Here is a 22,376-nt window from a genome sequence, read left to right as displayed (position 1 = left end):
CAAAATGGATAATAAATACAGTGTAAATATGATTTAGTACCCTAAAATCCCTTAAAAATACAAAATATTAAATAAAAAACATCAAACTAAAATATACTACATTCATATTTTTTTTAAATAATAAAAAATTCGGTCAATTTTGATCAACGTTAAATTTATAACGTTAGAAAAGATTTCTTTGTCTTTACTGTCACTTTACTGATCACTTAAATGCATCCTTGCTGAATAGAATTGCTGAATATTTTTTTTTAAATCCCAACTTTTGAATGGTAGTGAAAAATTGACAGATGCTGCGCCACTTTCTCAAGTCTTTGTTCTGGTGGAAACAGTTTACCGTTTACAGTATTTTGTGCACCAGTACCACATTAATTGATTTATATAAAATAGATTTATATTTTTTTTGCAAATTAAAAAAGGTAAACCAAGCATTTTTATGCACCACCTTGAGACTGCTGAAAATGCCACACATGCTCTGAGTGCATGCATTCTATACATAAATTCTATACATTCTACAGTGTACATTAAAATAAATCACATACTTTTGATGTCACGCAAGGCCATTTTGTGATTTCAATTCAAATTGAATTCAAACGGTCAAGACTTGGTCCACATCTTACCATCATTGTTCAGGTCCATTTGTCTGAATATCTTATCCGTCCTCTTCTCTGGTGTGGATTCGTCCTCAGGCATTTTCATCACCGATGACACCATCTTATAAATGGCCTGTTAGATATATGAATGAACCAGGTTAAAAAAAGAGCTAAAATATCAGTAGACCACCTTTATCTGGCCTGCACAGGTTGAGCCAATACTCTGTTCCATTAGCATTCATGCTGCACCGAGATTCAACATGAGCCACGAAGTAGAAAGCAAACCTCATAGGCTTTTTCATTTACTTGCCATATCCACTAAATCTGAGAAGACGGTTTTAAGTCAATCAATTATGTAATGTTTTTGAGGGATAATGATATTCACAGTTGGGCAGACTGCTCTCGGCTTAGCCCTGCACCTTTTAAAAGCAGCCGCCGTGATAAAATATGCAACACGCTGCAATCTCAGAGTGCCAGCCAACTGTAACCTCCATGAGCTTGCGGATAATCCCACCGTTCTGCACACACAGGGATAAACTCCGGTTAAATTTAACTTGTTAATCCAACAGAGAAGAGAGCCAACATGGGTGCTACCTACGGCCCTCCCCTATCGCCGCGATCTTCCCCACAGGCTTCGCACAGAACTGAGCTTTGCCAAGCCTGGTTGTGGGAGACTGGTACCAACTGAGCATGCTAAGCACATGCTAATAGCTTCTCTACCCCCACAGCACAGGCTGACAGGGGAGCATTCATCTGGGACAGCTCGCTAATGTTTGTGCTTGATCTCTCCACCAGGGGTCATGCTTCTCATCTCTGTGCTTTCTGCAAATTATGAAGACTTGTACTGTACATGAAGTCACTGCTGGTTTAGAAGGAGAATGTAAGTGTAGTTTGAAATGGAATAGTTGTATAGTCAATGTACAGTTTGAAATAGAATCTTACTTGCTGAATACTATGCAGTATACAGCTTGCTATTTAAAAAAATTCAATTTAATTATTTTTTGTAAAAAAAAGTAATTTAGTCAGAATAGAGTGCTATTTGTTTTTAGAACCAGATGGTGTCGTATATACACAGTATACTGTAATCAAAACATCCCAGAAATAGTAATATTTCATGGTAGTATGCTATCCTGAAAAACATTGTCTATGTTAGTTTATGATCATTGATGCTGGTCAATTTTTATAATTTTGAGAAACAACAAAGGACACAAAATATACCTAATATAAGGTAAATACATGGGTTAAGGTTAGGTTTAGGGGTGGGTTCAGGGTTAGTACCTAGTTATTACCCAGTTATTGTAATTACTATAATAAGTACATAGTATGTACATGGGAAACAGGACTGTAAAATGAACCGTTACCGAAATATGAGCACTGATAATAAGTAACAAATTAGGTGGGAAAAACTGCTCAACATAAATTAAATATTGCATTTGTTTCCTTCAAGTATTTTGATACTTTCATTTCATAAAAGATAAAAGCAAATGTTTTTCTTTCATCCAACATAAGGACACAAAGTCACTCAACAAGTCAACAAACAGGAGGATTTCTTGATCCATAATTTGTGAGATGTTATCTGCTAAATTCAAACCGTCATAAGACTAATGTGCTCAACAAGCCTAAACTTTTAGAAATGACAAATCCTTTCTGAAAGATGAGGCAAACAGATTTCTGAAATGGAAACCGGGGACATTTTCTAGTTCACGTGGTCAAAATATCATTGAAATATCACTTATTATCAATGAATTAAAACATGGGGATGATATATTTTGAATTTTGTTTATATACCATTATTATAATGAATAATTATTATGATATTTGGAGGTGAAACAGACGCTAACTGATTTTAACAAAATTTACCAAAAATCACACAATGAAAAATAGTAAATAGTAACCACTGCAAATAACATTATATACACATATATATATATATATCACAACATACGATAAATAAAACTGCATAACATTTTCTAAATGTATTTAATATTTTCACAAGTTGTGAATATACTGTATACAGTAATTCAACTTTTTAAAATGTTCAAATGTTATCTTATGTTTGTGCTTTTTGAAACGGATCTTTGCTATCCTTAATTTGGCTAATTATTTAGAATTTTGAGCACAAATATGTATTCATATCACTGTCTACCTACATATCACATAGTACTGCATTTTGAAGGCTGACGTTTAAATTTGTATGCAAAACAACCCTGAACGCTTTATTGTAATGTATTTGCAGGGTGTTTTAAACATGCTGTGAAACAGAGACACAACTTCAGTCGGGGACAGGACAAAAAAACGTGACGTATGGTTACCCTATTGTAAAAGCATAAAGGTCCGTTCACACCAAGGATGATAACTACCACAATGGACAGGATAGTCCACACCACAATTATAACGTTAAGGTCACACAGAAACATTGATAGAATCACTTTCAGAACTATTTTTTTGAATGATAAAAACAATGATAGCCAATCAGAATCTAACAGACCTTGAGCTTTTAAAGCAACAGACGACAAAAAAGGAACAATATTGTCTGCTGGTGTGAAAGCTAAAATAGTTATCATTATAGTCATTGGTGTGAACGTGGTCTCAGTTTGACAAGGCTGGGACACCAGCTAACCAAAATTTCAGGATTATTGAGCACACTAACCTTGACAGTTAGCATTTTAGCATTTAGCATCAAACTTTTAATCTCCAAATAATCCACATTTGTTTATCAAAATCTTCACAGCACTGAGAAAATCAGTGTATGGATGCAATATACTGTACATTAGCTTTATTCTAAGAGTGGATTCATAGTGCAGATTAAAGCACAGGTATCCTAGAATGACTCTGACCTGCACAATCTCTAGCATTTCATCACGGCTGATGTAACCGTTGCCGTCCAGATCGTACATGCTGAAGGCCCACTTCAGCTTCTGCTCCAGTTTTCCCCGTGATGTCACGCTCAGAGCAATGATGAACTCCCGGAAGTCGATGGTCCCATCGTTGTTGGTGTCAAACGTACGGAAGACGTGCTCAGCGAACTTTGAGGCATCCCCGTATGGGAAGAAGTTGGCATAGATCTTCTTAAACTCTTCAACGTTCAAATGCCCACTGGGACAGTCTTTGAGGAACCCCTGTTTAGAGTGAACAACATATATTGCCATTAGTGGCATGCTTTAAGAGGCTCCTTTATAAGATGACATCTGAGCATAAATTATTTCTCATGAGGATGCTGTAATTTTCACTTATGTCTATATCCTTCACAAACATTCAAGGGGATTGTGAGCTTAATTCCAAGATGGAAGGTTTAGCTGCCAAATGTCAAATGCAAATTTTTTTCACCAATTGCATCTGTCAGTCATGGAAGCCTATTCTGATTGGTTGATACAGCCAGGAGCGTTTAATACACAATGACTATGTTTAATACAGGAGCAAAGAGAAATATAGCTGCGAGCAGCGATTACGGGCCCAAGCCGGTGGCACCGCAACCCCGGTGCCTTTAGTTACCTAAAGGCACCGGGGTGGCGGTACCGCCGGCTTTGGCCCTTCATCGCTGCTCGCAGCTATATTTATATATATATATATATATATATATATATATATATATATATATATATATATATATATATATATATATATATATATAAAAAGCCGCTGGCACCGCGACCCTGGTGCCTTTAGGGTTATTGTGCACGACGTGACACAAAATATCTGCTGGCTATCTACCAAACGGCTCTGGTAGTTCCGCTTCAGCACTGATGATGTTGTAGAAATAGTGCGCACTGGTTGGTCTGGATTATTCGGGATTTTTTATTTTATACAGAAATAAGTTATTTATAATTAAGATGAGAATAAAGTTAGTGTTGATTAAAATGAAGGAAAACAAATATATTGATCTGAAATATAGCACATTAATTTTAAATTTATTTAGGTTCAATTACCAAACATACAATCTTAATTTAATTTAAAGCAAACAATACATTTAAAAGATATGGGTTGTATGCACTTTTTTTTTAATAAAAAAAGATCTATATCCAAAAAACAAGGCCTTAAAGGGTTAAACTCTTGTCACTGTAACAGACACAATCTCTCTCTCTCACACACACACACACACACACACACACACACACACACACACACACACACACACACACACACACACACACACACACACACACACACACACACACACACACACGTCAAGTCACTTCCATTTTAGATGCAATATTGAATAAGCAGAAAATTCGGATTTTCTGCTCTGAAAATATAAATAAGCATAAAAATTGAATAAGCACTTTTAATATTCTAAACAGAATAAGCACCAGTCGCTAATGAATAAGTACTAGTACTTAATGGAATAGATACTAGTATCTAAAAAATAAGTACTAGTAGCATGAAAATAGAGACTAGTAGGTTAAAATGATAAAATGTTAAAACGGCTTGCCATATTGGCTCAGAGAGAGAAAGAGAGAGAATGACCTTTTAGATACTAGTACCTATTAATAGATACTAGTATTTATTCAATAAATACTAGTACTAAGTCATTAGATACTAGTACCTATTAAATAGATACCAGTACTTATTCATTAGCTACTAATACGTATTCAAAAGAATATCTAAAGAATAAGCACTAGTATCTAATGAATAAGTACTAGTACTTAATGGAATAGATACTAGTATCTAAAAAATAAGTACTAGTACTTAATGGAATAGATACTAGTATCTAAAAAATAAGTACTAGAAGCATGAAAATAGAGACTGGTAGGTTAAAATGATTAAATGTTAAAACGGCTTGCCATATTGGCTCAGAGAGAGAGAGAGAGAAAATGACCATATTCAAACCAAAATATCTGACTTCCTCTTGGTCTGAGCTAATGACAGTTAATTAGAAAGTTGTCCGGCTTGATCTGAACAATATGCGTACCGAGTTTTATGATTGTAGATAAAACTATAAAACTAACCCCCCCACTTTTGTCAAAAGGTGGCGCTACTGAGTCCCTGCACCACGCCCGTTTCTGAAACTTTGCACATGTCTACAGGCTAATAAATGTGATCTGTCTGTCGAGTTTCATGCAATTTTAAGCAATTTCAGGCATGCTAAGAGTCTCAAAAGCATCCAAAAAGAATATTAAAGTTTGATGCGTTGCCATGGCACCAGTATCTAAGATATCAATAATCCTTTCACAGGTCTACATCTGCCGTGTATTTACATTATACAGATGAAGTTTGAAGCAAATCGGGTTAAAATAAGAGGGTGATTTCAAAGCATTTTGAAAGTGACACACTTCCTGCTGCCAGTTGGTGGCGCTATAACTTTGACTCACAAAAGTCACATCCATGTGATCGGCCTCTTACAACGAACACACTGCTGAAGTTTCATCAAGATCAGTTAATGTATGCAGAAGTTATAACACACTTCCTGTTTCACGTTTCTCGCCATAATTTCGTTTCCTCGCCACGGCCACACCGTTCGAGATATCAAAAATCCCCTCGCAATTTTTCATCCTCAATGTCTTGACTTCATGCTGACCGAGTTTCGTGGCATTTCTTTGAATTCTCTAGGAGAAGTACTTTAAATTCCATTGCATGCGTTTTACAAACAACCCTAAATAGCCGACTTCCTGTTGGGCTGGGGTAAAAAGTAAGAGCATGAAGTATATATGAACCGATGAGATCTATATGTGTACCGAGTTTCATATTCTTACATACAAGCGTGTTTGATTTATGGACCAAGTTTTCGGACCCCGTTCCAGGGGGCGCTGTCGAGCCCCCCTGCCACGCCCGGGTACCATCTTCACCCCGACCCTGATGGCCGCGGGTTCTGACCCGCGTGCAAAGTTTCAAGAGTTTTCGTGCACGTTAAGAGCCCCAAAAGTGCCCGAATAGTCGTAAGAAAAATAAAAGAGGAGAAAAAAAAAAAAAAAATAATCCTAAGGAAAACAATAGGGCCTTCGCCTTTTCAAGGCTTGGGCCCTAATTAAATTGTAGCGCAAGAGGATGGAGAGATTCAGGAGTGCACAGGACAAATGTTTGACAGGCAATTCATAAAAGAGCACTGCATATTTGAGAGCAAGTGTCCAGTTTCGTGTGAGGGCGAAGAAAATCTGCATGTAAGCCGAGAAAATCACACTTGTGAATTACATGGATGTACTTTTATGGTACAATAAGTGGTTTTTGACATTTGGCAGTATACTAACGCCATAGAAGGTCTATTGCTGCATTCACGTCCTCCTGGGAAGTTCCTGCTCGCAGGTTTGGAAATCATAATTGATTTCATGACGTGACACAAGTGATTTTTTTTTAATACTACAATAAACTAACTGGACAATTCAGTATTTATTTCGCTTGTAAATTCCCAATAAAGACGGGACACATTTTAAGTGCATAATGATAAGCAAAGGATGCACATTAGTTGTGTAATTATATAATCTGTATACTTTATCAATCTTGTGCCTCAGAAAGTGATTGGAAATATAGTTTGATTGCACAACAGACCATAAACTACATCTACACTACACAAAATGCGTACAAACTAAATGTTACAGTAATTTCCGACAGTACTTAAATGCACAAAATGATTTGAGCTTTTTCAGCCCCAGGGACTCTGTGGCTCATGATACATAGCTTCAATTTACATACACATGCACTTAACCTTAACCTTCTGGTACAAAGGACAACCAGCCCCTGGGATACATATTTACTGTAAGTCTTTTCCCATGAACACCCTTTATAGAGACATCTTTTTGGGAAAGGGTTACTATTTTCATGATGAAATATTCATATGGATAAATACCATACACTCTCAGAAAAAAAGTGCAAAAATCGTACCTTTAGGGAACTTTGCCACTAATTTACCCCTAAAAGGTTTATAGTATTACCTTAAGGGTAAATATTACTATTCCAAGGTACTAATATGCACATTTTTAAAAGTTCCTATAAGTGTACTGCTCCAGTGACAACTACACATTTAGTTTTTTTACCTGAGATTATATTTCCGTTAACAAAATCCAATAATTTACCTTCCATGTAGAGTAAACTGAGTGTTTGGAACTAAAGTCACGCACCGCAAAAATTATTTTCCTTCGTTTTTTTTATTTATTTGTCTTGTTCTCCAGTACATTTAAACATTCTTAAATCAGGATACATTTACTTGAGAAGCAAAATGATTTAAGATATTACGTTTAGTTTTCTGAAAAAATGTTTCAAAGTTTAGTGAGTAATATTCACCAATGGAGTCATAAAATAAACTTAATTCAAAGGGAAAACTAATTAAGTTTTTTTCTTACCCCACTGGCAGATATGTTTTTCTTGCTTTATGCATAAACTCCCTTAATTCTGACTTAATAGTAACATTTTATAATAATGTTTCATTAGTTAACATTAGTTAACTACTTTAGTTGCCATGAATTAACAATACTTCTACAGTATTTATTAATCTTTGTTAATTTCAATATTTACTAATACGTTGTTAAAATCATATGTTGTATTTGTTAACATTGTTTATGTTAGTTCACAGTGCATTAACTAATCAGTGAACAGCTGGATTTTCTAATTAACTAACATTAACAAAGTATAATAAATACTGTAATAAATGTATTGCTCATTGATAATTCATATTAGTTAATACATTAACTAATGTTAACAAATGAGACCTTATTGTAAAGTGTTACCGACTTAATATCTTTAAGAATGTTTAGACATTTGTACTGGAAAACGACAAAAATACAAGAATTTTTGTTTGCAGTGCACATAATAATTTTATTAATGTCACTGCATCAGATAACACAACACAAAAGAAAGATGTCAAGCAAAAAAAAAAAAAAAATTATAGTAATCCTTTTAAATTATAAAACAAAAAAACTTTCGGAAAAGTGTAATTATTTCGTAGAAAAGATCTGGCATCATTTGTTTCCATGATGGCGCTTGGTTTGATATTGTTTTAATGCAATGAACTTCATATATTTCGTGTGGATTAAGTGCCTAGATACTTCAAGACGTTCCGACCTTGTACCACTCCTGCAGCTCGTGGTCAGTGAACTCTGTGTTCTCCCTCAGGTCCTGTAGCATCTCGGGCCTGAGTTTGCTGTTCTGTTTTCCCATAATGATACGTCTCTGTGCGCAGTGACAACACCGAGGCCCCGGGTCAGACCTGTTGACAAAAAAGATGAGTCAATGAGGTGATACCTGAAAACATTTTAGAGTAGATTACGAGTTCAAGTGAAAATAAGAAGGAGTCTTAATTACGAGGCCAAGGGTCAAGTGATTAGAGGCCGTCATGGTATTGTGAACATGAAATTTAAGCTAATTAAAAACCACAAGCTTCTTCCAAATCCTAACGTGTGTTTGAACTCTCTTGCTCTGGTGTGACACCCATCAGAGCTCATTGAACTCTAATGTCTCCCCTGACATTACATGGATAATTAGAGCCAATGTGTGTGAGCGTGTGTTCCTATATGTGTGTGTATGAACATGTGTGTGTATGAACATATCCATTAGTGAATTAATAACACCCTTCTGAGCTGACTCATTCTCACATCCTGGGTAAAAAAAGTGCTCTGATAAAAATACATAAAAATCCTTATGCTGCCAATAAACGCTGCAAAAGGAAATGTACAAATTAATCGGTCCGAATGTGAGGTAGAAAAACAGCCGTTCTCTCAGGATGTTTTGAGAGCAGTTACCAACCTGCGCAAATTAATAACAGAGTCGCCCACAATTACTGCGAGATGGGCAGCGATCTGAGGCTAAGCAGTGCACCGCGACAAAAACACCGGAGGAGGATCAGACAAACAAGAGTTTCCCAGATTTATGAAAGCATCCAGCATTGAGCACTAGGCACATTTATCTCAAAAGCAAAGGGATCGGTGTTAGCTCAATGAAGAAAGATTATCTGACAGTATGTGATAGAAGCAAAAGCCTGGTTTGAGTTTAAGCTAAATTACCTTACATAAGCTTTGAGAAAAAGAACATCCTCCAAACTGTATCACTTTCAGGGATGCTAATTTTTGCGCGATTACAGATGATAGCAGTTGTCTGATTTGATTTTCTATGGAAGTAAAATAATGCCAAATGTTTTTGAAACAAAAAGCCTGTTGAATTGTACTGCTTGAAAAAAATATGCATTGCATTAACCCTGCCTGTATTTTAATGCATTGTATTTTTAGGGCTTGCTTTTTTATGGGCTGAAATGTATCATGGTTGAATATTTAAGCTGTGAATATTTAACCCTTTCGCACGTACGATCACACCGGTGTGATCAGTCTTGGCTGGTCCCTGGAGCGTACGATCACACCGGTGTGATTAGAACGGTCAGTGCATCACGTGATCAACTGCTAAATTCAAACGTGCTTTCGCGCGTTGACTGGCGCTGAGCCAGAGACAGACGCACTCAGTGCTGTCATATATCACAAATATTGAGTGTTTTCAACCACATAATGTTTAATTTAGGTTTCAGACACTTAAATACAGATAATTACTAGCAAAACAAGGATTTTGAGTTTGTAAAAAACACACTGATGTTTATGGAAGCGGCAATAATTCTTCTTCCTTTCCATTATAATAAGACAACACTTTTATTCATATCAGATACACATTGTGTAAGTAGCTTTACATTTTATCCTATTCTTCTCCCAGTTCACCGGCCACCTACTTTCATGTATTTCGTGAGAAGTGGAGGAATTGACGTGTTGTAAATCCAACAGATCCGATTCTCTGAACTGTGAAACAAACTAACATGGCGCCGCCCATTGCGCATACAGCTCAACTAACGCGATCGTTATAAAGGTGTTTAAACAACAAAACACTTCCACTTGCACATATTTGACAATCAGAATATCAGTGTTTCATGCTATAGCTAATACATTTGTGTATATTTTTAATAAAAAAAGTAAAAATTACATAAAACAGATCATCATTCATTCAGCGCTGTGTTGTAGTTACGCTGTGCCACGTGACAAGCAATGACGCGTCACCATGGAAACATTAAAGTGACAAGTTCTAAATAACGGTCGCCTTGAAAAACTCACGCTGGGGGGTCAGTTAGAATATTTTAAACTTACTTGTGAAAGTGTTAAATTCAAAACATTTCAAACACATTTTCATTAGTAAAATTTCAATAATCCATATTCACCTTTCATATCTCACTTATCTCACATATCTCTCCAAAATATTCAAACTGATTAAAAATACAACCTACAATATTCAACAGGCGGATTTCGGTCCATTTTATTTCGCTTTGCAAATTCACTTCCACAAATTCAGTGGTTCAAATTCGATAGCAAATTCAACGTTGACGTCCAGGAACTGCAGGAAACGCAGTAGATTACCGAGCATAATCTCCATCTGCTGTTAGTCACCTTACCAGCAGGGGGTGCAAGCGCGTGTTGTTGACGAAGACCAGAGCAACAGTTAGAGCCATAGACATCATATAGATAGACGCCCTATCGACCGCTACTGCCTATTGGCGCGGACGAGCCGTGGGGCCACCATCTTAAACCGGTCACCCGCTCAGTGTAATCTGTTTGGCAGGTGCAATGAGCTGCCAGCGCATTTAATTAATCATATCTCACTGAATACCAAACTGATTTTCACGCGGGGTTTTTTGCTGCAAAGGTCATACACGTAACAGGACACATTGAATATTTTGTTCACAAAATACAACCAATAGTACCGTAATGTTAAATGTTAAATCTTACTTGTGGAAAGTAATCCCCGAGTGATGGTCCGCCGATCTGAGCAGGAATATGCTGCACAGTGCTCTGGCATCTACTGCTGCTATGCAACGAAAATAGGAGTATGCCCGGTTTAAGATGGCGGCCGCATTTCTTGCGCCACAACGGCCAATATGGCATCTAGTCTCTATATGATATCTATGGTTAGAGCAAGCCATTCATTCATAAAAACTCATTTACAACAATTGAGCATGCATTAAGTTTTTTGTGATGATTATCTGGATCAGTATATATGCGGAAAAGATGATAAAGGCACAAAAGCTGTTTTTATGTTTCATTCATTAACTTCATTGTTACTTTCCCTGAGTAGCCTTACATGTTATCAACTTTTTCTACCATGAACGGGATTATAATCGGTTTCCCGAAAATACCTCATCATACTCAAGGATTCCCCTTCCATCAGGACAAAACGCTTTAGCTTAATGGACTAATACAGTGATATAAAAGACCAACGCACCTTATTGGGGAAGTAGCCTATGCCTACATACATGTTAACATTCCTACATACATGATTAATCTGGCATATCATATTGTTGTCCTATATTGTTAGTTTAACTGTAACTTAAGTCGTTTTGGATAAAAGCGTCTGCTAAATGACTAAATGTAAAATTGGCTTGTCATTCGCACATTTAGGTACCGTCTCTAAAATAACATTAGTAGTCCTAAAGGGCTAAACGTTTCTTACTTCAATAGCAAACTTCAATTTATTTGAATATATTGCGCATTATGCCTGACACCTACATGAACACTTTACAGTTGGTTTTATGACTGCAAGTCGTTATATTCAAATGCTATTGAAGTTAGAAATGTGTATACCAATGTCGTATGTAACTTTAGAGACGGTCCCTAAATGTGCGAATGTCCAATGTCAAGCCAACTTATGCCAGTATCACTGAGAAACGCTCAGCTTTAAACTTTGCGCGTTAAGTTCATATTCTGAGTCTTTCTGCTTGCCTGCGAGTTTGGTCTTTTATATCACTGTATTAGTCCATTAAGCTACGTTAAGCGTTATGTCCAGCAGGGGAATCCTGACGTATGGGAAACCCTAGTAGCAACTGCATGCAGCACATCGCCGCAAAAAATAAGGTTGAGGCAACTAAACAACCAGTAGATATGTCAAACTCAAATGTGACATTGGATCTGTATACATCCGCATCAGGGGAATAACAGTATAATCTCGTTCACGGTATAGATGCATGTAGGCTACACAGGAAAAGTAATCGTGAAGACACTGAATTTCACATAAAACATAATAATCACAGATACACTTACATTGTTGTAAATGAGTTTTTATGAATGAATGGCTTGCTCTAACTGTTGCTCTGGTCTTCGTCAACAACACGCGCTTGCACCCCCTGCTGGTGAGATCGACTAACAGCAGATAGAGATTATGCTCAGTAATCTACTGCTTTTCCTGCAGTTCCTGGATGTCAACGTTTAATTTACTGTCGAATTTGAACCACTGAATTTGTGGAAGCGAATTTGCAAAGCGAAACAAAATGGACCGAAAACCGCCTGTTGAATATTACAGGTTGAATTTTTAATCAGTTTGAATATTTTGGAAGTGAAATATGAAAGGTGAATATGGATTATTGAAATTTTACTAATGAAAATGTGTTTGAGATGTTTTGAATTTAAATATTCACAGCTTAAATATTCAACCATGCTAAATTTCAGCCCATAAAAATGCAAGCCCTAAAAATACAATGCATTAAAAAAATACATGCAGGGTTAATGCAATGCATATTTTTTTCCAAGTAGTACAATTCAACAGGCTTTTTGTTTCAAAAACATTTGGCATTATTTTACTTCCATAATTTTCTACCCCATGCTGAGTGTGTGTATTCTCGGGAAAGAAATAAACCCCAGGAGAGAGAGATCAGATGAGGAAAACCTAATTTAAAGCTACTTTTTTAGCTCTGTATTAGAGACATTGTTTTATGAAACACCACAGATCAAGTTTAGATTAGTCCAGGGGCGTGGCTAGGGGTGGGTCTGCAATAAAAACAGCCAATAAAAATAAAGTTTCAGCTTAGATTTGCTTGAACATTTTTATATGTTTTTATGCTACATTTTTAACATTTTATTTTATTTACCATCACGTTGTTCTAAACCTGACTTAATTTTTTCTACGCAACATAAAATAAGATATTTTGTCAAAATGCACTTTTGTCAATGTTTTGCTGTTGTTTATTTATTTTGGACACCATTGACTCTCATTGTATGCCAAAAGCAGTTCTTCAAAATATCTTGTTTTGTGTTCCACAGAAGTAAGTTGTACAGGAGGTTTATGACAACATGAGGGTGAGTAAATGATGAGATCATTTAAATTTTTGGGGTGAAATATAAAATAAAGGCTGGATGGTTTAACATTTGTAAATGAATAAATTAAATAACTAAAACTAATTAATTATGAATTCTGTAAAATAAAGGCATTATTTTTCCTAAATACCTTTTTTACAGTGAAATATTACAATAGTTACATAGTTATTTTATTTATTTATTATTATTATTATATCCAAAGAATATTTGACCAAATTCTGCAGTCTAACAAACAAACACAAGAACAATTGTTTTTAAATAAATATTTAAATTTTTTGCCCCTAAATCGTGCAGCCCTAATTTAGATGATAGTGTTTTTAAAATTTGTGCCATTCCTTGCAAAATCCTTGCTACTAGTTTTGTCAACCATCCGCCCATCCCCCCCCCCCCCCCCCCAAAGGATCTAAGGTTCAAAACGTCTTTAACCTCAGCCTAGTCCTGTGATTACATGTCCCAAACACGTTATGCTTATAGCTAGAGGCTGATCTCCAGACTTAGCCATTTAGGGTTGAAGCTACAGCAAATGATTTAGCACAGAGATCACAACAAGTCCAACGAGGGAGTGGGGGAGGGGGAATGTGGTTGAGAGAAAAAAATAACAACAATGGCAAGAATGCAGAGCAGGAGCAGCTTACACTAGCGGATGGCCCAGTGATGATGAAAGAGCATCACTGCCAAGTGTTGGTGTTGGACTGACCAGCAGATGCGCAAATGGCTCTGTGTTTTCATTATGCCGTCTGCTTTTGTGCCTTAACCAGCCCTGTGGATATTAGCCATATTTCTACAGAATTTGCGCTCTATGTTGCCCTTCTACAAGAACCAGAAAATGGAGAGACAATGTAAAACTGAAACTGCAGGACGAAGTAATTATGTCTGCATCTGCGGCTGGAAAAACTCCAACTGGCTAGCAGTGCAATGTCAAGTGTCCCTCTATGCGTAGCAGTCACCTTGATGATATACTGAAATGAGTGCCGTTCCCCAGGGCTTCGAATGTCATCACTCACACAGAGATATGTCACGTTAGTTTTAGCGCTCTACGCTCATTAGACTTTATAAAAGAAGGCTGAACCGATCCTGGTTAAAGGAAGAAAAAAATTCCTTACCTCCAGCCAAGATGAGTGGAACAAAAGACATCTGGAGGAAGGCGAGGGCAATATACTGTATAAAGAATGTAGTGACTTCATCCACTTACATTTTATCACACTGTCCCATGGACAATTCCAAAGGGAAAGCACAAATGAGATCTTTAGAATATCTTGTTTCTCCTAGAAAGGATACCCTGCCTCTTAAGGCTGATTGATACTTCTGCGTCGGACCTACGCCGGAGCCTCTACGCCGTAGCCTACGCTTTGGTTTTAATTTATACTTCTGCGTCGTTGTCCGCGTTGACGCACGCAGAGGGAGCATGTGAAACCCGTTGGAAGCGGTTTGAGCAGACCAATCACAGCGCTTGCGTCCGCGTAGAATAGACGCGTTGTTATATTTTTGGAGAGGTGCACGTCAGGGTACGCCGGAGGGTACGCACGCTACACACAGCCTACGGCGTAGCTACGGCGTAAGTTCGACGCAGAAGTATAAATTGGGCTTTAGAATTGATTCCAATGAAAAAAACCCTCATAGTCACTTCTATGGTTTTCAACAACCTGATTAGCCAATATACCAAAGTCTAAACTCATATTTCAATACATACTATATTTTATGCAATACACAATCTTATTATAGCCTATAATGTTCAAAAGTTTGGGGTCTGTATGACTTTTTAATGTTTTTGAAAAAATGTCACCAATCCATCAAGAAGGCCCCAATCCATCAAAAATACAACAATAACAGCAATATTAGCAATACTGAGAAATATTATAACAATTTAAAATAGCTGTTTTCTATTTTAATATATCTTAAAATGTAATTTATTGCTGTGATGGCAAAGCTGAATTTTCAGTATCATTACTCCAGTCTTCAGTGTCACAAGATCCTTCAGAAATCATTCTAATATGCTGATTTGCTGCTTAAGAGACATTTCTTATTATTATCAATGTTTAAAACAGTTGTGGTGATTAATATTTTTTAGAGGAAACTGTGATATACTGTATTTTTAATTTGAAATAGAAATCTTTTGTAACATTATAAAAGTCTTTACTTTATCAAATTAAGTACAGCGATGAATCGTTCAGAGTACTAACATGCAAGTGCACGGAGAAAGTAAATGGAACCATTTCTGTTTTCATGTGGACTTTAAGCCTCCTGAGTTATGAACAAGCAACCTCTGAGCAATAAAATGTTCACCTAGTAAAGCCTGCAAATACAAAAAAACACAAATTACAAACAGAGCTTATTTATGAGTGGGACAAGTGCTCTTAAAAAAACCCGATGACCGCAAATACAAGAAAGTCAGATGTGCCGAATCATGCTCACGCAGAACCTCAAACCGAATTTCTCCTTTTCTTGTTCTTTGCAGTTTCCCTTGTTCCTCCCTCTGGATGTTTAGGCTTAAGGGGTAATCCTCTCTATCTCTACAGTGTCCCACATGTGTTAGTGGTTGTTCTGACTGTTAAAATCCAGGACAGCCTTCCCACCCCGTCCTGCAGACAGCTGTTCCTCTCCTCTATGTGGGTCAGCAACATCTGGACTGCTAATCCAGCTGTAGGGATGGATGAATGAAGAGCAATGAAGGGAACTGCTTTGAAAATTCACCAAGGACTGCACTGTTTGTTTTGCGTTTACACAACGCTGCATCCACGCCAGAAGGTGTCACTATAGTGCGAACTGCAGGATCAATCAGCACAGCATAAACAAAAAATTCTTTAAGCACGGTCATAAGTAGTAGGCATGTTTGCGCTGACAAGAGAGACTTCAGCGCATTTGTTGCCTGTTTAAACCAGTTTGCGGGCGGTTAGTGTACCACATTCAAAAGTGCCACAACTGTTCAGTGAAATCGCCTCAGAGTTGTTGTTGTTGTTGTTGTTGTGTGGGAAAGCCTGAGGGCTGAGGAGGCTGAATATCTGAAACACAAGAGCCTCATTAAAATCCCTGCCAGCAAGAGAGTGGAGAGTGAATGAGCCACTGCAAACCAGTGAAATAAAAGTGTAAGGCCGAAAGGAGAAAAGAGAAATGAAGGGAGGGAGTTAGAGAGTGCATCAGAGGAGGGGAGAAAGAGCCTAAAGATGAATCTCACAACAAGAGTATCGTATTCCTGCATCTATAAAAAGGCAGAGGAAAGAGGATGACAGAATTGATTTTTTTCCCCACTCCTGTGTTTCTATCTCTCATCCATTTATGAGAAACAGAGGTAATCAGAGAATCAATCTAACCCGACAAGCGACTTTTGATCTCTCTAAATCAGCCGCCATCTCTTTCTCTGCCTCTTCCTTTTTAATCCGCCAGCTCTATCCTTCATTTCGTTTGCTAAAGACCCTTTTAATTCCTCTAAAGTTTAATTCTAATTGCGCAACCTTTCCATGAACAATCTCCCTTTCATATTCTCTCCCCCTTTCCCCCAACCCCTATTGAGTTGTCTCTGTAGGCAGCATTTTAAGAAATCATAGGTACCCACCCAACTGTTCCAAAAGCAAGATAGCATAATTAAGTTTCTTTTTTAATATGCCACCATTTTGAGATTTATCCCTGATGGGAGGCAATCCCATAATGCATTGTGTAAAGCACAAAAAAGAAAAATCAAGGCTATTAATTAATAGCATGCTACATACTCCATTTCAATATTTGCTGAGAAAAGACCCTCAACTAAGATAAATTAAAAGACAATACATTATAATTTAATCTATCGTTTTGTTCATCTTTTTAAAAGTAGCTTTAGAAGTCTATATCTGTTTGTTTTATTTCCATTTCATTGCACAAGACTATTACTAGCTCATAGTACAAGCTACAATTGAGTTTGTCAGTCTGTTCAAGGGGGACTTTTATATAATAATAACTGACAGAATTTTCATTTTTGGGTGAACTAACCCTTTACGCGCAAACCCAGAGCCATAGCCAATTCTAAACATTTCTATGCTGATTGCCGATATAAAGCTGTAACAAATACTAATACCGGTAACAAATTATTTTTATGTTCCCGTTTGAACGTGCTGTTAACTATAAGTAACTTTGCAACTTTATATTCACTAACTCTCATTAGAGTATTAGTAGACTGTCTGCTGAATATCTGCTATTATTGTGATGCTTCCCCAACAGACATTTTACTGACTATAAGTAATTTTTCAACTACATGTCAACTTAATCTAACCCTAACTGTCACATGCCTGTCCTGTCTTGTGTTGCACATGGGTGTTTGTTATGTTGTGCCATGTGCTGTTGTGATTGTTGATCCCTCCCCCTCGTTACCTGATTAGTGTTTGAGTTGTTCCACCTGTCCCCTCTTTATTTGTTCCCTTTTTAAGTCTCCTCTTGGATGCAGTCTTTGTCGGTTCGTTGTCATACGTCTTCCCAGTTCCTTGTTGATGTGCTTATGTTCAGAGTCAGTGTTTGTTTCATGTTCATTTATTATGTTTTCCCCCTCGTGGGTTGTTGATTTGTGTTTGTACAGTTTTTGTTATTAAATCCTCCTTGTTTTTGCACTTGAGTTCTCTTCCCATTTTTGTATGTGTTGCGTGACAGAACGAACCGACCCTTTGAGAACTCAGCAGCATGGAGGATTTTTGCTGGAGGTATATGGATGACGACGACTTGGATTGTCCAGATTACTTCATTTCCAGATTTGGATCAACCCAATTCTCTCCAATCGGCGGTGTCAGAAGGACTCCGCCAAACCTGGGTTCCAGCGGGGGGTTTTCGGACTTCTCTTCCCCAGCCAAGGAGGGGGGGAGGAGAGATTTTCGGGGGACCCGCCAGGTAATTTTTCGTGGGACCCGGGGAGGTTGTAAAGGAGGAGGAGGTGGTCGAGAGGAGGGTCAACATCACTCTCCATCCTTGCCCCCCTTCGATCCTGGACCGGTGGAAGGCAGTTCTGGGCCGGCTTCTCGCCCTCATGGACGGAGGAGAAGGAGACGCCCATCTGCCCAGCGAGAGACTGCTCACGTCCCGTCTGCCCAGCGAGAGACTGCTCGCGTCCCGTCTGCCCAGCGAGAGACTGCTCGCGTCCCGTCTGCCCAGCGAGAGACTGCTCGCGTCCCGTCTGCCCAGCGAGAGACTGCTCGCGTCCCGTCTGCCCAGCGAGAGACTGCTCGCGTCCCGTCTGCCCAGCGAGAGACTGCTCGCGTCCCGTCTGCCCAGCGAGAGACTGCTCGCGTCCCGTCTGCCCAGCGAGAGACTGCTCGCGTCCCGTCTGCCCAGCGAGAGACTGCTCGCGTCCCGTCTGCCCAGCGAGAGACTGCTCGCGTCCCGTCTGTCCAGTCTGAGACCGAGCCAGAGATTCCCTTTGGCGTGGCCGCCAAAGTTGTGACGGACTATCTGGAGCGTCTGACTCGGATCTTGGAGAGGCCGGTCTCTGCTATGCCTGTTCCTGAGCCGGAGGCAGAACCAGTGCCTGTTCCTGAGCCGGAGGCAGAGCCAGTGCCTGTTCCAGAGCTGGAGCTCATGTCGGTTCCGGACCCAGTGTTTGTGTCTGTGTTTGTGTCTGTCCTTGTGACTGTTTCTGTTCTAGTGTCTGTTCCTGAGCCGGAGGCAGAGCCAGTGCCTGTTCCTGAGCCGGAGCCGGAGGCAGAGCCAGTGCCTGTTCCTGAGCCGGAGGCAGAGCCAGTGCCTGTTCCTGAGCTGGAGCCGGAGGCAGAGCCAGTGCCTGTTCCCGAGCCGGAGTCTGTTCCCGAGCCGGAGTCTGTTCCCGAGCCGGAGTCTGTTCCCGAGCCGGAGTCTGTTCCCGAGCCGGAGTCTGTTCCCGAGCCGGAGTCTGTTCCCGAGCCGGAGTCTGTTCCCGAGCCGGAGTCTGTTCCCGAGCCGGAGTCTGTTCCCGAGCCGGAGTCTGTTCCCGAGCCGGAGTCTGTTCCCGAGCCGGAGTCTGTTCCCGAGCCGGAGTCTGTTCCCGAGCCGGAGTCTGTTCCCGAGCCGGAGTCTGTTCCCGAGCCGGAGTCTGTTCCCGAGCCGGAGTCTGTTCCCGAGCCGGAGTCTGTTCCCGAGCCGGTGTCTGTTCCCGAGCCGGTGTCTGTTCCCGAAAGACCGCCCTGGCCACCCGAGGGGTCTGCTCCGCCCTGGCCACCCGAGAGGTCTTCACCGCCCTGGCCACCCGAGGAGTCTTCACCGCCCTGGCCACCTGAAAGATCTGCTCCACCCTGGCCGCCCGAGGGGTCTGCTCCGCCCTGGCCACCCGAGGGGTCTGCTCCGCCCTGGCCGCCCGAGGGGTCTTCACCGCCCTGGCCACCCGAGGAGTCTTCACCGCCCTGGCCACCTGAAAGATCTGCTCCACCCTGGGCGCCCGAGGGCTCTTCGCCGCCCTGGCCGCCCGAGGGCTCTTCGCCGCCCTGGCCGCCCGAGGGCTCTTCGCCGCCCTGGCCGCCCGAGGGCTCTTCGCCGCCCTGGCCGCCCGAGGGCTCTTCGCCGCCCTGGCCGGCCGAGGGCTCTTCGCCGCCCTGGCCGGCCGAGGGCTCTTCGCCGCCCTGGCCGCCCGAAGGCTCTTCGCCGCCCTGGCCGCCCGATGGACTATATGTTTCGCCTTGGCCGGCCGATGGACTATGTGTTTCTCACTCACCGCCCTATGGACTCTGTGTTTTTCCCTCACCGCCCTATGGACTCTGTGTTTTTCCCTGTTCGTCTGATGGACTCTGCGTTTCTCCCTCACCGCCCTATGGACTCTCTGTTTCGCCTTGGCCGGCCGATGGACTATGTGTTTCTCACTCACCGCCCTATGGACTCTGTGTTTTTCCCTCACCGCCCTATGGACTCTGTGTTTTTCCCTGTTCGTCTGATGGACTCTGCGTTTCTCCCTCACCGCCCTATGGACTCTCTGTTTCGCCCTGGCCGCCCGATGTCCCTGTCCCTCTCGTCCCGCACTGGTCTGTCCCGCCCTGGTCTATCCCTTCAGTCCCTCTGATCAGTCCCTTCCGTTCCGTCCTGATGTTTCCTTCCTGCCCCGCCCTAGCCTGATGGAGCGTCTGGTAGCCGCTCCGTAGGGAGGGGGTTATGTCACATGCCTGTCCTGTCTTGTGTTGCACATGGGTGTTTGTTATGTTGTGCCATGTGCTGATGTGATTGTTGATCCCTCCCCCTCGTTACCTGATTAGTGTTTGAGTTGTTCCACCTGTCCCCTCTTTATTTGTTCCCTTTTTAAGTCTCCTCTTGGATGCAGTCTTTGTCGGTTCGTTGTCATACGTCTTCCCAGTTCCTTGTTGATGTTCTTATGTTCAGAGTCAGTGTTGGTTTCATGTTCATTTATTATGTTTTCCCCCTCGTGGGTTGTTGATTTGTGTTTGTACAGTTTTTGTTATTAAATCCTCCTTGTTTTTGCACTTGAGTTCTCTTCCCATTTTTGTATGTGTTGCGTGACACTAACAGTCTACTAATACTCTACTTAAACTCTGAGAGTTAGTAGACATGTAGGTGCAACATTACTTATAGTCAACAGAACGTGTTGAAGGGACCATCAAAATAAAGTAAAACCCCAATCCCTATCCCTAACCTATAGCGTTGACATATCCTGATAGATAGCATACTGTTTGTCACAATTTAATCCATCATGTTTTTTTTCTGAGCTCTGAACTGAATCCATGAAATATTGACTGTTCTTGATGGGTAACTGCATCGAGTTGCCCAATGAAATCGGCTGTGGAATAGGGTTCATGCTTAACTTGTGTGGAAAAATAATCATGCATGTTTTTATGCTTATTGAGTAGAGCACTGTTAGCTTAGTAACACGATAATGCCAAAGTCTATGTGTGGCTATACGAGTTTCTGCCTTTGTGTTCCAAGTTCAGTCACTCCTGAGATTCTCTGATGGATATATACTTTCTTAGAAGGCAGCTGCTTATGTAGGCAGTAGATAGAGAGACAGCTCACTACATTTTGAAACAGAGCAATGTCCTCTTTTTTCAGTCTTTTCCCCCTTTCTGTGTGGCAGTAAGGAGAGAAATTACAACCTGTTTTTGCATCATGTACACTAAATGAATTCTTGTGCTGACATTTTGACGACATACAAGAACACTTATGAGTCTGTCTATAAAGGACAGACCTTCTCCTTAAAAACACTGTGCTGAAATTCCCATTCCATCAAAATTTGAAGCGTACAGAGGCTAAAAGGGTGCCTGCCAATCTCATTCCTCAAGTGTACAACAACACAGTAAATCGCTATATCAAAACGCAGATTTCATATCACGGTTTAGCTGCTGAACAATCCTGTGATGGTTACATTGGTGTCTGAAAAGACTTTAAAGGCATTTCTAGATGTTTGGTTTAAAATTTGAACGCAGCCTTACACACCAACACTCGGTTCATCCAGCTGTTAGGTTAGGTATGGATTTAATGAAGACAGTAGGGGTCGAGCCCTGACCTGAATCAATGAATCTAATTCACAATACTCAAGAGAGAGGGAGGGGCTAGAGGCCATAATAACAAGAAAAGACAGAGAGAAAGAGTGAGAGAGAGAGCGAGCGGAAGATGGAGAAAGGACGCTAATGAAAGAGGTAAAAATAAGAATGAGGCTGTGTCCTCGGTGAGTGAGGTCCCTTCAGTCTGCTCACATTGTAGACACCATTTCATACCTCTTGCCAACAGGGACTTCAGCTGATCTCAGCTGGCTGGGAGCGGATAGAGAGATTCTTGGCCTTTTTAACATTTTTATTTTGATGGGACAGTAGAGAGAGGACAGGAA

General features: G+C 40.3%; 1 protein-coding gene across 2 annotated transcripts in view; it reads right to left on the bottom strand.

Annotated features, from left to right (window-relative positions):
- The window catches only part of hpca (hippocalcin), a 51,960-nt gene that overhangs the window by 3,090 nt on the left and 26,494 nt on the right, over window positions 1-22,376 (bottom strand). Inside the window, exons 2-4 of one of the 2 annotated variants that reach the window (XM_077196265.1) lie at window positions 8,580-8,724; window positions 3,428-3,709; window positions 618-723 (exon numbers count right to left, since the gene is read on the bottom strand). In XM_077196265.1, the coding sequence (XP_077052380.1) occupies window positions 618-723; window positions 3,428-3,709; window positions 8,580-8,675 (484 nt within the window). In that variant the 5' untranslated portion in view covers window positions 8,676-8,724. Of the gene's footprint in view, window positions 1-617; window positions 724-3,427; window positions 3,710-8,579; window positions 8,744-22,376 lie in introns of both variants that reach the window. The other variant, XM_077196266.1, reaches the window with a different exon arrangement.

Source organism: Siphateles boraxobius, unplaced genomic scaffold, assembly GCF_051911475.1.
Source record: "Siphateles boraxobius isolate OS27281-9 unplaced genomic scaffold, OSU_SipBor_1 35, whole genome shotgun sequence".
Taxonomy (NCBI): Eukaryota; Metazoa; Chordata; class Actinopteri; order Cypriniformes; family Leuciscidae; genus Siphateles; species Siphateles boraxobius.
This window is presented reverse-complemented; position numbering and strand designations above follow the sequence as displayed.